The sequence below is a fragment of the Artemia franciscana genome, chromosome 13, assembly GCF_032884065.1.
Source record: "Artemia franciscana chromosome 13, ASM3288406v1, whole genome shotgun sequence".
NCBI lineage: Eukaryota > Metazoa > Arthropoda > Branchiopoda > Anostraca > Artemiidae > Artemia > Artemia franciscana.
Genome location: NC_088875.1, coordinates 14,157,843 through 14,175,386, shown reverse-complemented (window position 1 = coordinate 14,175,386; position 17,544 = coordinate 14,157,843). Strand labels below are relative to the sequence as shown.

At 35.0% G+C, this 17,544-nt stretch overlaps 1 protein-coding gene across 2 annotated transcripts in view; it reads right to left on the bottom strand.

Moving 5' to 3' along the window:
* Nucleotides 1-16,652, bottom strand: part of LOC136034561 (uncharacterized) — a 66,201-nt gene extending 49,549 nt beyond the window's left edge. The window contains exons 1-3 of one of the 2 annotated variants that reach the window (XM_065715803.1): nucleotides 16,445-16,652; nucleotides 6,741-6,896; nucleotides 3,047-3,250 (exon numbers count right to left, since the gene is read on the bottom strand). In XM_065715803.1, coding sequence (XP_065571875.1) covers nucleotides 3,047-3,250; nucleotides 6,741-6,896; nucleotides 16,445-16,558 — 474 coding nt within the window. In that variant the 5' untranslated portion in view covers nucleotides 16,559-16,652. The remainder of the gene's footprint in view (nucleotides 1-3,046; nucleotides 3,251-6,740; nucleotides 6,897-16,444) is intronic. The other variant, XM_065715804.1, reaches the window with a different exon arrangement.
* Nucleotides 16,653-17,544: the final 892 nt, after the last annotated feature.

The window sequence follows — 17,544 nt, the reverse complement described above, 5'->3', positions numbered from 1 at the left end:
GATTGTCCTTGAACAGGCCGTGTCCTCTCTCGGCTATATACAAGCATGATCTGTACTTGGTTACGTTAATTAAAAGTACCGTGTTGGATACAGCTGAAAATGAGAGCCATTTATACAATTAATTCTGCTTCATTAGCTTAAGTCTCGAATAGTTTTTAAAATTCATTGTAAACTTTTTAGATTTTCATATTACATTGAAGTTCTTCTGAAATCACGCTTTTTAAGTAGAAAGCTGATCTTTTGGTTATTGAATATTTTTTTCTCTTAATCTATGCTTTTCCAATGATAAAGGCTTTAAAATCGATCTCTTAGGAACGAATAAAAAATATACGATAAGCATGCAGCTAAATCAAGCAAATTAAGTATAAACCATCTTTCAACGGTTACGCAAAAGCGAGCTTTTAGGTCATTTGAAATTTCACCATCAGCGAACAGCATATCAAATGACTAAAATAGCTTATTAAAAATCCAAATAAGTTTTTAGATGGATTAAATTCGCCATACATTCGAAATAAAGTAACTTCAAAAACGTAAAAGAACGTAAAATTAATTTTTTTAAACGTAATACTTAACGTAAAACGTTAAGAATGTAAAAAAACGTAAAAGATTGTTAAGCAGAATATGACATTTCATCTAAACATTTTCAGAAGGCCTATAGAAAGTAGAATAAAACTTCAGTAGGCTACAAAAGCACACCAAGTCCAGAAAAAAAATAGCTTCCCTGGTGTTGGCCCCCGAAGCTAAGTCACTGAAATTGAATCTCATTTATTTTGGCTATATCTCTGTAACATTAATTTGCTGTGTAAATGAGTTTGCTATTATTAGTATGATTCTTTTTAGTGAAAATGAGAGGAATTAGAAACATTCATACGGATTTGGTTTGTTAAGAAACTTTAAAAAACGCATCAAAAACTTGTTTATATTCATTTTTGTTACGTTTTTATGAGTCGCACAAACATTTTTTTTTGGGGGGGGGGGGGGGGGGGGGGGCGGGGGGGAAGGGTACTCAAACCATTAACCCCCCCCCCCCTGATACGGCTTTGTCCCAGCAGTCAAAATTTAAGACTAATTCCTCCGCTCAAGTCAAAACAATTGCGCTTTTGACAGAAATATCAGAACAACAACTACGAAAGGGGGGGGGGCTCAGACTTTACCCCTATAGGTACGGCCCTGAATAGAAGTAAACTTCTTAGATTGTTGTCAAGAAAGAGCATAAGATAGTTATTAGGCGCCTTTAGCAACTGCTGAAATATCCCCGCCGATGCATCAGGGCCATATTCAAAAATATAGTGAAGATTAACGAGTTTCAGCTCTATATCCAAAACTGCAGTTGATATGCTTAATACCAAACCCTTCTATACGTTTACTCAGCAAAAACTCCAAGCTGAATTAAAAAAGTGGCCTTTATTCCTGTAAAAGTTAACGAACTAAGGTAAACTCTTTTGAAATAGCTTGTCAACACAATTATTTTGAAATTTGAAGAAACGAGTCAGTGATGTATTCATTTGTTCGTCAATTGTTTTCATTAGTATAATACAACTATGAATACGGTTCAGAATAACTCAAATTAAAATACAGAGGATATCAAAGTGAAACATTTTTTCTCCCAAAGCCGACGTAGGTCTATTCATATCTAAGAACCGCAATATCCTAATTTTTTTTTTTTTTTGTAATAAGTAAGCAGAACTGATTAGACATATTTAATGATGCATTTCGTTGTTTGTTACCATGTGGTTTTAGCTTATTTTTGACTATTCTTCACCAAAAAATCAGATACCGAAGACTGCACAACCACATATGTAGATCTTTTCTATAAGAAATTGAATTCCCGATTTTTCTGAGTTTTTTTTTAAGGTGTAGATAGTTGCTATTGTAGGAGATGGAGGTTATTGCTATTGTAGGTTGTTAATTGCCACTATAGATGGTAGATGTAGATGATGAACCAATGCAGACATTCAGATCTCATTTTCATTGTCCAGTAAAAGAGCTTATTAAAAATCTGTATAAGTTTCTACACAGGTCATTATTATTCATTCACCTTCATTTCATTCACTATTTAATTTCACTTGCAGTAGTTATTGTAGGTTGTTATCTAATATTGTAGATGATAGATGTATATAGTTACCCAGTTCAAACAGTCAGATTTCATTGTCACCTTTCATTGTACTCGATATTACTTCAATGCATTATTTTCGATCAACCCTTGCCTAATAGTTAACAAAGTTGGATATATTCTTGGCAGGTCTCTCTATTCAAGTAAATGTGCCATTGAACCCTTTTCTATTTAAATGCTCAACATACTTACGGTGAGACTGCGTCGCTCCCATCCTACATTGATGACATTAAAAGTCACACTGGCTATGGTTTCTTAGCCGATCACATGTAGAGCTGTGTAGCTCATACTGTAATAGGGATTTTTCCAATTATTTTAAGGCGTTTTCGAAATCTCCCATACTTTAAAATTGCACTCATTTAAATTGAAAGCCCTCATAATTGAAGCTCATTGCACTTTAAGATAACTTTACTGCACTGTTTTCAAACCACCCTCGCCTATTAGACAGGAGTGGGTCTAGAGCAAAATCTTGGGGAAGGCTCTGTGTGACAAGGGCACCAACGAGCAAAATCTTGGTGGGGGGGGGGCAATGTGACAAAGGGCCAAACAATTGACCAAATTGACAAATTCATTCTGAGAGTGAAAAAACAAGGTATGAGGGCGCCAAAAGAAATTTGGAGGAGGCTCGGCGTGACCCTGCCCCCTTTCATCCCCTAGATCCACCGCTGTTATTATGTATCAAAGCTGGTTATGCTCTTGGCAAGTCTCTCAGTTCAATCAATCTGTCCCTGAAGCCTTTTTATTTAGATGTTTAAAATACTCATAGCAATCATAGGCTGCATGCCTCCCATCCTACATTGGTAGCTCTTATAGTCACAGTGACTAGGGTTTTTTACCCCAACACCTGTAAAGCTAAACCGTAGTAGTCATTTCTCCTGCTATTTCAAAGTGCTTATAAAATCTTCATACTTTAAAATTAACATTTAGACTTACGTCTGCGAAAAGATCGTCAAACAAAAATTCTAGAGGCATTCTATTGATTCTGAGGTTCTTCTCGGGGATTTGATTTAGAATATTAAGTGGATCTTCCTCTAGAATAACGGTTTCAACTATTTTTTCTTCAGAGCTTTCATTAGGATCTTCGGATATGGAGTTCTGGACCAAGCTTTGTGGTTCAGCAATAGGCTCTGCTGCGACCTAAAAATGCAAAAAAAAACTTAGCATAATATGAATCATCAAGTCTTTTTAGTAGATCTTCGTATGACCCACTAGTTTGCTGAATTTTATTTTAATCTTGCAATATACTGGACCCTTAAAACTAAAGAAGGTAGATTATGGAGATCTTCAGCTAAAAATGCCTCTAGTGGAGCCCTGTTCATCAGGCAATTTTGATCGAAGTTATCCCATGGACAAGTGAGAAGTTTACATAAATAAGATTCTGGTAACATAAAAAGAAAGAAAAATAAATCTTGACTCATGAACTGCCCACTATTGTGCAGATTGAAAGCAAAAGGCAGTTGCTATTATGATGTCTGGTCAAAATAGAAAACACAGATAATGTTGAAAAAAACATTGCGGCATGAGGGGACTTGCATAGAGATGATTACTGAGGGAGTCACTTTGTCAAACATTTACTACCTAATGTGTTGTAGACTGAGTAAAGGGTCTTTTGGCACTCTTACAATTGCTCTAGGTGCTGGACAAGGTGAGACGACTTATTCCCGCCACAAAATACGTAACAAAGACATGTCTCTGCTAGTTCCCGATGCTCACGGAGCTCAACTTCGAAGTTATAGCCTATTGTCAGAAAAGTACAAGCGACCTTTTTACCTACAACATTATATTCCTAATAGACTCATTACCAAAATGATATTTATGACAGACATTAGATAAAATATCATATTTATGCACTTCCGTGGTATTTTAATTTTTGTGGAGGATGGTGTCGGTGGTAAATCCTCAATAACAGTATGTGAAAAGGGTAGGGGGTGTCCCATAACCCTTTTCCTCTAATACTATTTATTTCAGTTGACCATTAAAATACTGCACAACCTACTTGTGTCCGTTTTAATATAAAGGCATGGAATTTAAAAAAAAAACATTATTGTACCACAAACGCAAAAAGGAAATATCTCCTGTTAAAGAATTATTTGAAACTAACTGTACTCGGCATTGCAGGAACTTGCTTGTTTAAAGACTATTTAAAAAAAAGTTTTGTACAAGATTCCAGTGGTTAATACAAAGGTCTTGAATTAATGATCAGAAAGGGCTGTGTGGCAGGAATAAATCGAACAAATGCATAGTATATAAGCTATGTTTTAGAAATTGAAAAAAATGCCTTCTATTTAGCCGAAAATGGACAAAGTATCAAAACAAGACTGACTTTGCGTAATATAAGAGCATATAACACGAAGGTTAAAGCCTGTTTAGTGATTTAGGTACTTGTGTATTATTTAGAACACGCTCAATAAGTGAAGTAAGGTTCTTTCGTGAAACAAACAACGATGCAGGTACATTTTATGAGAAAATCTGTTTTCATAGCCATAAAGAAAAAATTCAATTTAGTTTGCTACGCATAGTGATAGAAGATAGTGTCTGAACATGGATTCTGAAATGAAGATTTGGAATTTGCCAAACACTGAAAAAGAGACAATTATATTTTTCCAGGATAAGGGGTTGTTGCCCACTACAAAACAGTGCGTCAATGGACACAACATGACTTTGCACTCTTACGAGAAGGAGCGCATAGTGATAGAAGATACCTAGCCTGACTTCACTTATTGAGTGTGTTCTGAATAATATACAAGTACTGAAATTAGCCGTCTTCTTAGCCGGAAGATGGACACTTTTTAGCCGGAAAACAGATTTGATGATGTTGCTGATTTTCATAGAGATCCTATCTTAATTATAAACGCACGAAGACGGAATTGCGCTTGCATAACTTTGAAAAGATGTTCCTTTATTTGTATCTCCTATTTCTGTTGAATCTCAAGGTTTGCTACAATTATTCTTAGGTGGGAACATCCGCATAAATAATGAGTTAGCAAAAATTACTTCCTAGTCATTTGTAGCCTTCAGTTGCTAACAAATCCATTGTTTACGCAATTCAGATGTGCGTCAGTTAACCTCAATCAGTGTAAACTCTCAAGCTTAAGAATACTGGTGATTCGGTTATTGTGCTTCTACTAGCGCATAATTATATTTTTGACGCTATTAGATTAGGTTACTGACTTCAAACAAGGTGGCCAACTTTCTGGTCCGTGAACATGTCCCCTGAGCATCCAGAAATGTATTATTTTTGGCTAAAATGTGTCTATCTTGAAATCTCGTAAACTGGAGGTTTTTTTTTCCAATCGTTTTATTGAACAAAAGAAACTTTGTAAATCTCTTTTAAATCGGGTAGTTAACATCAAAGAGTCCCTATAATGAAAAAAAAAAAAACACATAAATTGTCCATACAAAATGACTTATTGTGGAAGCATGAAATTCAAATAAACATGTAAATCCCTTACTGTGGAAAAAATTCTTTAGTTACGACATCTCTGGCAAAATTTGGATGCTCGAAAAAAAAACGAGAAAAAGAACTATTTTGGTGAAAAGCGATTTTTTTTTTTACCAAAATGTATATCCAGCTGGGGAAGGTTCCGTTTTACGTCATAAATTTATAAAATGTGTCTTCCCTATTTTATGTCCCAAATTTTTAAAATATCACTTTTAGGAGCTTTTATGTCACTGTGCACCGGCACATGAGAATGTGTCCTATTGACATAAAATCCAGTTGGCAACCCTGACTACAAACCTTGCATTAGCTAATGTGTATTTGATATACTAGGTACATGTGACCTTATTTTTGGAACGGGATGATATTTCAGAAAGAAGGTCAAATAAAAAAAAAGAGCAGTTATACAAGAAAAAGAAAACAGAAGTTATGGGCAAACCCTCAAATTCAGTTAGATGCGCCCATAGATCCACCTTGTACACTTACCTACCACTCTCTTCATCAAAATATTCCGCCGCTACTATAACTACTCCATCAGGGTATTTCTTGACGGTAAATTATCAAGATATTTGTACAGGGTAAAGAAAATATTCTTCACGAATTGGTAGTTTTTTTTTCTACCGACTACTATGGCACCTAATATTTTGGTAGGTTTGTGGCGAAATTGTAGTAAACTCATTGCACCACTTGCGGTTATTTTACGGAATTTTTTTTTTTTGCCAAATAGCTTGAAAATTGAATAAATTTAGAAGGTTCCAAATGAGCCGCCTCGGCCTCTTATCGTTTCTCTATTCCTTAAGAATACGGGTTGTGTTAAAAAACAAAATGATTCTAGCATTTTAATCTTCTTCGTCCCTTTTTTCTTTTTGTTTGGATTATTACGGAGACGTTTTCACATAATCTCATCACTGGAATCAAATTTCGAGTGATATTTTCATTCTGCAGACTCAAACTTTAATATATAGGCAATATTTCAATTTGAAAAAAGGTTATTCCTCTTGAAATAAATTTTATCTACTCAATTTTTCTATTTAAGATTCCCTTTTTTACAGACTTTATTTTTAAACCACTATTCTAATTTTCGATTCTAAGATAACATCAGTACCGTCCATTTAAAGTATAAGTTCTTTGGGAGACACTTTTTTTTCTTAATTTAAGACTCAACTTAAGACTTAATTTAAGGCTCACCTTCTCATTCACGCTTGTTTTTGCGGTGCAAGAAGCACTGGCCTGAATCCATGCAGCAAATATAATAGAGCCCCCAAGGATGAAAGCAACGGCTACGACTGTCCATGAAATGGTTTTGGCAATTTGAGCAGCTGCTGATTTATGCTTACGGTACACCTATAAAAATAAAATTTTGTTGTCTCTTTATTTTGTCTTGTACGAATAAAGCATTAAAATTTTATCTTTAGTTAGCAATAAGTCGGTTTCGTGGCTTTTTTCGCCTCCTTCCAATAGCTCCATTGAGAGCTATTGGAAGGACCATTGAGTTATACAATTAACAGTCTAAGACCTTCAAAAATATAGTCTGACTTTCAGCCCTTCACTTGCTGCGCTTGGCTAGGGTCGACATTTTTGTTCGTTTTAAATTTTGATGTTGATCCTTACTTTCAGTTAAAAAACAACTTGTTTTTTATTATTTAATTTCTAACTGTTTTTACTGGAAAACCCAGCACCCCCTTTATGGAAATCAAATTTTCTCTTTAGTTAGCAATAAGTCGGTTTCGTGGCTTTTTTCGCCTCCTTCCAATAGCTCAGATCTTTGAGTCATACAATTAACAGGCTCAGACCTTCAAAAATAAAGTCTGAATTTCACTCTCACACTTGCTGCGCTGGCTAGGGTCGACAACTTCGACCTACGGTATTCATATGCTTATTATTACAACATAACATTTTTGGCCTCATAAATCTGCTTTTTTAAAGTTTATTTTTTCCAATTCTTTTTTGAATCTTAAATTCACAGCGCCTGTTATAATTTAAATATCTTATTTGCCGCTAGTTTTTTAGCGAGGTCTTAGATGATAGTTGAATCGTCTTTTGAGTGGCCGGCGTTTTTCCCCCTGGAGAATACCCCTCCCTGGAAAACCCTCTGGAAAATACCATCCCGCTGAAAATACCCACCGCGGAAAATCTTTCCTCGAAAAAAAACCTCTAGAAGATGCCCCGGCGGCTGGTTGGTCTAAATCACTTTCAACTTATAAAAAAGGACTTGAACTTTCAATTTCTGATCTAATGACCACCCTCCAAAGTTTTTGTGACCATGAGGTGGAGGTATGGATTAAGAAGGGGCAGTCCCCCTCCTAGACGGACTAAACTCTGTTCATTTTAGGGTTTAATGTTACTCTTTACTTTCGTAATAACAGCGTTAACCATAAGTATTCCCGGAAATCATAAGGGAGTAGATATCAATTTCATATTTTTATGCGTTTTCAGAGTTTCTTTTGTACCCCCCCCCAAACAAAAATCCTGGTTACGGCTCTGGGGATTATACACCAAGCTCTACCACCACCCTCCCCTCGTCTCTCCATTAGAACTAATTCTGTATTTATCTGGTGGCTCAGTGGGAGCTGGGTTTTTTTTGGCACTAAAATGCACCCGCTGAGGTTTCTCCCTCCCTCCCAAACTACAAAACAATCAGAGAACCTTATTGTAGAACTTTAAGTGCCTTCTTAAGTTTTGTAATTTGTCCATTGCTTACTGATAGTTTTTGTTGTTGGGAAACATAGGGACATTTTCCGCGGGAAAGTTTTCTACAGGGGGGGGGGTATTGTTTGGGTGAATTTACAGCAGAGAGTAAGTTTGTGTGAATAATTTCCTTTCAGTAAGAATTTATTATCCGTGAAGGAGGGGTAAACGCCTAAATCCTTCTTTTGAAAGAGTTAAGAGAGAAGGTTAGGGGTAAAGTTCTAAAAATAATTATTCCAAATTGAAGTGCAATGTCGGATGAACCTGTTCTTCAAATGCTCTGTTCTCGGCCACTCGGCATGCCATCCTCAAGATAGTGGGATCGAGCTGTGTGCCTTCGTCCAAGTTTTGTTGGTTGGACAATGAGGGTGGCGACACGCGAAAGCTCTAGAGTGGGGTGACAGCCTTATAGTCTAAGCTCCAAAATTATTTTTCATCAATTTTCATATTTCTAGCTTGAATAGTTTAGCTGCCAATTTCACAGAAACGATTAGCAGATATACCTGTTTTTAGCAATCGTGACTCACTAAAAAAAAAGAAAAGAAAAGAAAAAACTTTCACAAAACATCTATTGGACAAGCATTAAATAATGCTCATGCTTGAAAATTCCCAGAGCGTAGCTATTTGGGAATAACCTTCAATAAGAAAAAGAGGAATAATCCAGTCTTGGCAAAGGTACTATCTTTAAAACACAAAGATTGCTTAAATAGGAGAAAATGTTATTAGCTAAATTCTCACTTTTGGAATTTCCGGTGGTTTCTAACTGAAAATGAAACTGAATATTATAGATCATGTTACAGAGCTTTAAACTTTTTGAAATTGAGGTTTCAAGACGAAATGGGAATACTTGCTAAAACCTATAAAGCATGCATATTCCAAAATATAAGAGAGGGGGAGGAGCTTGCCCTCATAGACCCACCTAACTTATTTTAGTTTCAAAACATGATTAAGGGAAGGGTACGGGATTTAAATGCCAAAAATGAATTTTCGAGTCATAATTTCAGATTTTCCAGGGGGTCTCCTGGCAAATCTTGTTCATCAGTTCCTCTGGGGATGCCTAATGCTTCTAAAATAAGAAAATCACTATACCCCAATCAACCATCCTTTATGCTTCAGTTTCTAAAAAATTGTTGAGAGAGAGAGATCTGAAACTCCAGAATGGAAATCACTGCTTATAATTTTCAAATTTCCCTGGGAAACCTTTGGGACATATTGTTCCTCAATGATACCTCCTATCTGTATCCAGGTGAGTAGATAAACGTACATAATTTTTTTCCAAAACAAGAGGTATTTTCAAATCTTCAGTAACCTTTTCGGATTCTTAGTCCAAACTTAAACCTCCAAATTGATTATCATGAGGTGATCAAACAGTTCGTAGCAACGAACTGTAAGTAAGGAGCGACTCGGCTCAATAGTATCCGAAAATCTAAAAAAAGGAATTTTAATGTCAATAGATGCATCAGAAGAATCAGTTTATTATGCTGATTCCAAATATATAAGATTCGCCAAATTTAATGTTACCCATCAAAAGTTACGAGCCTGAACAAATTTGTCTGATGTTTGAAATAGGGGGGACACCCCCTAAAATTCGAGGAATCTGAATGAAGATCAAGCCATCATATTCAGCACACCAGAGAACGCTACTGTAGAAGTTTCAGGCTCCTACATACAGAAATGTGGAATTTTGCTATTTTTGCCAGAAGACAGATTACGGATGCGTGTTACTTTATTTTTTTTTCCAGGTATGAAATCTTTAATAAGTTTTGCATGTGGAGATATTCTGGGAGAATTACTCGGGGCTATTTTCCACGTGTTTGATTTCCGGGAAATAATTTCCACGGAAGGGGGCATTTCTGGAGTGATCAAGAAACCAATTAGAGATTAAAGTCTTATTCAAGAGAGGGTACTGAAATACGGAGGCAGTTTAATCACAATAAGAAGCTTTTTTTAAATGCTAACAGCTTTAACGTAAAGAACACGGTAATGAGGAGGGGGAAAACCTTCATATATAGAATAAATCTACCAACATTAATATGAAATTTCGTTATAATTTTTCATTTACGGTGAGCCAAACTCGAACTTGCATTAGTTGAAAAACGTTCAGAAATTAATATAAAAAAAAGTTTTATTTTTTAACTGAAAGTAAGAAGAGACATAAAACTTAAAACGAGCAGAAATTACTCTGTGTATGAAAGGGGCTGTCCTCTCCTCAACGCCTCACTCTTTACACAAAAGCTTGACTCTTTGCCACAACTCCACTTTTTAAAACAAGAAAAAACTTTAGCGCAAAGAGTGAGGCATTGAGGAGGGGACAGCCCCTTTCATGCACGGAATAATTTCTGTTCGTTTTAAGTTTTTATATCGCTCCTTATTTGCAGTTCAAAAATTTGTTGTTTTTTTAATAATTCACAGCCACTGAGTCAGTTTTTTTGATAAAAACAACTATTCATAGTAGTCAAACAATCTTCTAGGTGAAGGATTGCCCACTCTAAAACATCATGCACACCAGATGGAGGAACTGTACCAAGCTTTTGGGGACCCTGCAAAGCGTGGCGGAACTGCGAGGCAAACGTGGCGGTCTGAGATATACGCCAGGGGGTGAAAAGTGGAAACACCTCCTTTGTAAGTAACTGCCCATCCCTGAAAGTTTTAGACTACTTTTGAGAAGAAATATATATTTGGAAGTGTCAAAATTGAGTAATAATGTATATTCATAAGAATGTTTTCCGACGTATTAAAGACTTGTTAGGTGACTTAAAAAGCGGTTAACCTTCATCACAATTCCGGGTATAGAAGGTAGTAGATTCAAAAAGGTATACTTTGACTCGTCACGAACAGAAACTCAAAAATCTAGGCAAAGTCACGCTTGTTGACTCAATTTTACAACTTTCCCTTTTTTCTTTCTTTTTTTGATCTTGATGAGACACAGAAAAACATCTCGTGCGTTAAAGAATTGAACAATTCTATCATGATTAGGAATACATAAAATTGAGTAACTACTTCGAACCAAATATATATTTGGAAATGAACAAAATCGCATAAAGGCATGAAGTATGGGTTAATAAATTCTCATAAAGTAGACACATAATTTTTAGCCATAAGAGTTTCACAGAAACGTTTTGCAGTGAGATTCCCAAAACAGACAACCAAGTCCTAGTAGATGAGTTAAATACCGAATGTCATTGGAGTGATGAAATCCACCGAAAACTAAAACTGAGTTTTGGTTTTCGATTGTTTTATTATACAGTCAAAGAACAGTATTTGTCTGAAGTTAACGGTAAGATAGGAATAATTTTTGTTTCTAAAGCCCGATATATCAACCATATCAGCATTTGTAAAAATAAAGACATAACGCAATTTGGTAGAAGATGGAACAAAATGTATTTCAGCATTAAATATTACAATATAAGGCATTAAAAGTTGCCGATTTAAAAAAAAAAGTACCATGTTCGTTTGTTTTCCTCAGGGGTAAAAAATGGTATCGAGCCACTGAAATCACTTATATTGAACCAGTGATCCCAGAAAATTGGGAGAGGGAAAGTAAAAGTCTGTGGAGGATTCTACATGAGGGGATTAAAAATAATCCGATCAGAAATTAAAAGTAAAAAATTTCAACGAAAAATAAGGAACGAAATTAAAACTTAAACCGAAGAGATATTATTTTATATATAAGGGGGACTGCTCCCTCCTCAATGCCCCGCTTTTTACGCTAAAGTTTGACTTTTTGTCCCAATTCTTAAGAACGACATCTGAAACACAAGGACTTCTTAATTAGAATAAGAAACTTTTTTGAAGTGTGAGGAAACGTTAGCGTGAAGAGCGAGGTATTGAAGAGGGTTTAGCCCACCATATATGAAATGATTCCTGTTCTTTTTAAGGTTTAATGTTACTTCTTACTTTCAGTTGAAGAAACTTGTTGTTTTTTTATTTAATGGGTCCTATTACGCAGAAACATTTTAATCAGATAAGTGAGCTGTAAGATTGTAATACTTTGATAAAGCAGCAACCAAAAACCCAAGCAGAACAATAACAGATTCATGAAACGAGATTTATCTGACTGATTAGCCGGTAAAAGAGGTCGTTTTAAAATCTTATTGACAAAAGTCAATTAATATCTGAAATAACTTCCTGTGTTTTTTTTTAACGGTTTTGACTGAAATAAGTGAGCAGTAAGATTGTAATACTCTGATTAAGCAGAAACCAAAAACCCAAGGAGAACAATAAAAAATTCATGAAACGAGATTTATTTGGCTGATTAGCCGGTAAAGAGGTCGTTTCTAAAATCTTATTGACAAAAGTCAATTAATAGCTGAAGTAATTTCCTGTATTCTTTTTAACACAACATCCGTGAAATAATTTTCTTATAGCATCTGCCAATATTGATTTGCTATCCCATAAATTGTGATCTTTACTGATTTGATTATTATTACTGATTAAATTATAATTCAGTAAAGAAAAGCTTTTTTAGAGAAGTAAACAGCAAAGATGGTACTTAATACGAACAAAAAAAAAAAATATCACTCAAATAATTAACTTTTTATAATTAATTTTCCACAAAATTAACTCAAATAAACTGACTCTTGGCATTTTCTTGTATTCGATACCAAAATAGCTCCAGAAAAAAATTACCCTTCCCAGTGGAAGATTCCCCCTGGAGATTCTCCCCCCAGAAAATCCCGCCATGTAAAATTACTATGGTATTTTTAAAATTAGAAGGTTGAGTATTATTGGAACTTATGCGTTGGGCATTGTTGGATGAATAAATATCCAGAGAATATGAATAATGTAACGTTTGAATGGAAGACATTGTGAAGTATTTGAGTTCAAGGGTGTCTAATTTCAGTATACGCAAAAATTATTAAGAGGGCTGTGGGGGGGGGGTATTTATGCTCAAAATCTTTGCAAGAACTGGTACTTGTTAATTAAACGGAACACTCAAGAATTATGCTCTGTAACATATTAGGAAACCGGTTTCATAGCCACAAAGACAAGTGACGATCGATTGAATGCACTGGACTTAATTAATTTGCTCTGTATATTTGCTCATTTGGGGAGGGGGTAAGGTATTTGGACAGCATGAAGCTGGAAAACAATGGTTACTTCATAATATGCAGAAATATTGTAGCTAACACATTTTGCACGCAGACCAGGTATGCTTTACCCCCCACTAATGAACAAATGTATAGCCCAAATAATATTTTCATCATATATAGGTATATTTCATTAGGATTAACCATTAGGCAAACATATCTTACGCAGGGTAATTCTTGATTATGTTTTGTTTAATTAACATGTACCCAAGAATGTACTCAAGAACTTCTTAAAGTTTGCTGGCGATCGAAGCGATTAAATCTATAATCATCTGAATTATTTATTCAACTCACAAGAAAAATGATGGATCTTACATTTTGTAGATAGTTACTTGAGCCCTCTCATACGTTTTGAATTTAATATGATAATTTCCATCAAGATAGCGCACCTTTTTTGAGGAGTCTCATTCCTGTACCAAAAAATACACCAACATTTTATATGGTAGTAGCAATAACAAGCAAATTTAAATTTGACTCATTTTGCAAATTCAGAATCATCATAAATAATATATCTTGTTGTTGCAGATCTGCAATCAAAACTTCGTTTTTTAGAATTTTGGTTTCTATTGGCGAGGGTTGCTCTTTACTTACAGTTTGTTATTACAAGCTATTTGACCCAAAGTTCCTTTAAGTGTAAAGTAGGCCTTTTTACGTTTATGTTTAATATTCATGAAACAATGCTTTAAAATTAACTGTTCTTCCTGAAAAATGCACCCTACCAAACATCTTTATTTAACTCACAAGAAAAATGACGGATCTTACATTTTGTAGATAGTCTCTTGAGCCCTCTCATACGTTTTGAATTTAATGTGATAATTCCATCAAGATAGCGCACCTTTTTTGTTGCTCTTTACTTACAGTTTGTTACTACAAGCTATTTGACCTAAAGTTCCTTTAAATGTAAAGCAGGCCTTTTTACATTTATGTTTAATATTTATGAAACAATGCTTTAAAATTGACTGTTCTTCCTGAAAAATGCACCCTACCAAATATCTATTAAGAGTGGGGTTTGAGATGTAGAAACTAAATCATATAGCCGTAATTTTTACATCAAGGTGGGCTCTTCAACCTCACCCCACCCCTAGAAATTCCTCACTGGCAGCCATGATGCCTTCCACTCCCCTTCCCATTTCTCTACCTTATGTGGCAGTAGGTTTGCGAAAGTAATTTTTTATGTATTTTATATTTTATAAATTATTTTAAAGTATTTTATACAGAATAATATTGTCTGGGATGATAGGAGCATTAATACCCCGCGACAGCAATTTTATAGCCGTAAACCAAAAATACGAAATTTGCTCGTGTGAAAATTATAGACTATTATGCACAAATGTGTTAAGCCTCAAATGAATCGAAGTAGTTAAACGAGACTTTAAATTAAATATCTGTTTTAACCGTTTTCTTGTATTGAGTAGTTGCATCTTTAAGGACAAACGGGCCACCGTGAGACATTCAACAGTTTTCGAAAGTATTAAATTGATTATCACTATCTAATTATCGAATTATCACTAGATGAATGTTTGGCATCATTTGTTCGAAATTGTCGTTTAATTCCACAAAAAGACAGAAGACACCACTTTACTGTAGCACAATTGTTTTGACTATTTAGAAAGGGGGCTAGAACTTTTGGATTTTGTTTGAAGAAGTCTTCTCCCAATTTACTAGGGCCATTGGTTTGATACGATCACCCCGGTAAAAAAAAAAACAAATAAATATGCATCCGTGATACTTCTTCCCGGGAAAAAATAAAATTCCACATTTTTGCAGATAGAATCCTAGTAATTCTGCAATCGTGTTCTCTGATACGCGAATTTGATGGTGTACTTTTGGTCAGGATCACTAGCCCTATTGGGGGGGGGGTTCCCTTTTTTTAAAATAGAAGAATTTTGGTAGCAACTTTAAACTTAATGAATTTTATATATTCAGAATTATCATATAAACGTAAATCTTTTTGTATAATTAACTGTTACGAAAGCTATTTTTTTTTGGAGTTTCAGTTACTATAAGTCTGAGTCAATCTTTATTTACAGTTTGGTACCACGAACCGCTGGATTCAAGGCTTGTTCTCAAGTAATCGTGATGCAATTAATACAACCTTTGCATTTCTGAATTGAGGACTACTAATTTTTCGGAAAAATAGGAATAACAGTAGGAGTTTCACTAACACAAAATTTCATGCTAGTTTTATAGAGATCGATATGACCTCATTTTGGTCTGAAAGACTAAGCAATTTAGGTGTGACTAAATATCTGCAAATCATTATCAGGTAAAAGCACTGAGAAATTACAAATTCTTTTTATTTTCCGGCAAAAATTTGAAGAAAAAGCTTCAGCCAAAAATTGAAAAAAAGCTTTAGAACTTTTAATATGCAATTTACTGAAAGTTATTAGTAAACTAAAAAGTTTTAACTTGTGAGCCTTGCAAACCGTATCGTTGAAAGTGGACAGCTTGAGCCATGTTTTATTTGATTTTCGGTTGGTCGGTTGTTGCAGAGAATTCTGAGCGGAGAATTCTGAGAACAGATCTTGCAATCTCGGTTGATCTGACCTACAGGTCACTCAAATGGCTCGGTACTTCGTAAGAAATGTGCGCTAAATGCATAATGGTACGGATCTTGGGTTTCCTCTTAATCTAAAGTTCGTTTTTCTTAATAATGCTACTGCTTTTTTTGCAGTACTTAAACAATAACTTTTTTCCAAATCATTTATAATTTCTGTAAGACTTTTTGAATTATAAGTATTTTATATGCTTGACAATAATTTTTCCCTGTGGTCTGTCATTCAATTTCTTATAGTTTCGCTTTTATAGTAAAAGTTTGTCCAAGTTCATCAAAGGTTAGTGCCTTTGGAGGTAGATACTTTAGAATTTATCCCCGGAGAATAATCTTAGCTTAGTATTAATTCCGAGAAGTTTCATTCATTATTCAACTATTTGATTTCAACTATTTTCAATTCTTGATTCAATTTCAGGATTCAACTATTTTCCATCATAGCAAAAAGCCAATCACCCACAATTTGCCTTTTTTTTAATGTTTCTGAAGCACTTCCTCCCGAAAAATCACACTTACTAAAAAAGTATCAGCTTTCTAACTTTTTCAGTGAAAAAAGTACATACCGGGGGTGCCTCTGAAATGTAAGATGGTGCTCTCGTCAACGGTGAAAAGTCTTTGGCACTGATAGTTGAAATAGAATCACTATCCTCGTTTTCAAGCTTTTGCTTTTCCATCATTTTGACTACCCGGGCCTACGACTAGTCGCAAACTGAGCCGGCACAAATAATATACCCTGTACCAAAAAGGTTAATCTTGCGCTCAAAGCACACCGTCATCGGTTTACATAAATTTCTGCCTTGAAATTTGTTGATTTTCACAAGTTTTCTCTCTGAACATATCTGGTGTGTTCCATTCATTTAGAAAAATAGAAAAAAATAGGGTTTATACTGAGATTCAATGCTCATGGAAAATGCTGTTTTAGTTTGTTAAAAAATGCCAATCTAACAAATAATCTCTTATAAAAACAAATAGAATCTAAAAATATTCACAATATTTTGGGTACTTGTATGATATACCCCTGACCCCTCAAGTTGTTCGCTGACTCACTGTAAACCGGTTTCCTTTGCAAGTTTCTTTCAGCTTAGCGCGAGAAAAGACAAAGAGGAGTGACAGAATAGATGGGAAATATATATAATTTGGGCTGTATATTTGCACATTAGGGGTGTCGGGGTAAAGTATTTGAACAGTGTAAAGTCAGAGAACGGTTCTTACTTCATAATATCAGAATAATTGTAGCCAACCTATTTTGCATGTAGATCCACGGTAATTTACACTCCTCCTAATGCACAAATGTATGGCCCATATTTGTTTTCAAATTATTATGTGTTTATCATACTTATGCAAGGCCGATTTCAGGAGTTTCGGGGGTTTGAACCACCCCCCTCTCCGAAATGCTTGTTTGACTCGTAAACACATAACAAATATGATAAAAAAATTTATGCTTTATTTTACATCTTTTTTGTGTACTCCTCGGAAAAACCCTTGGGTAAAACACCCCCCCCCCCAAAAAAAAAAAATCTGGATAAGGCCCTGTCCTTAGATACATTTTATCAAAAGTAATTTCCCTCTTGAGTGGTAAGGGGTATTTAATACAAGTACTCAATTTTGGCTTAGTCCAAAGACTTACCGAAGTTTACTAATATAGATATTAAAAGTAGTGATG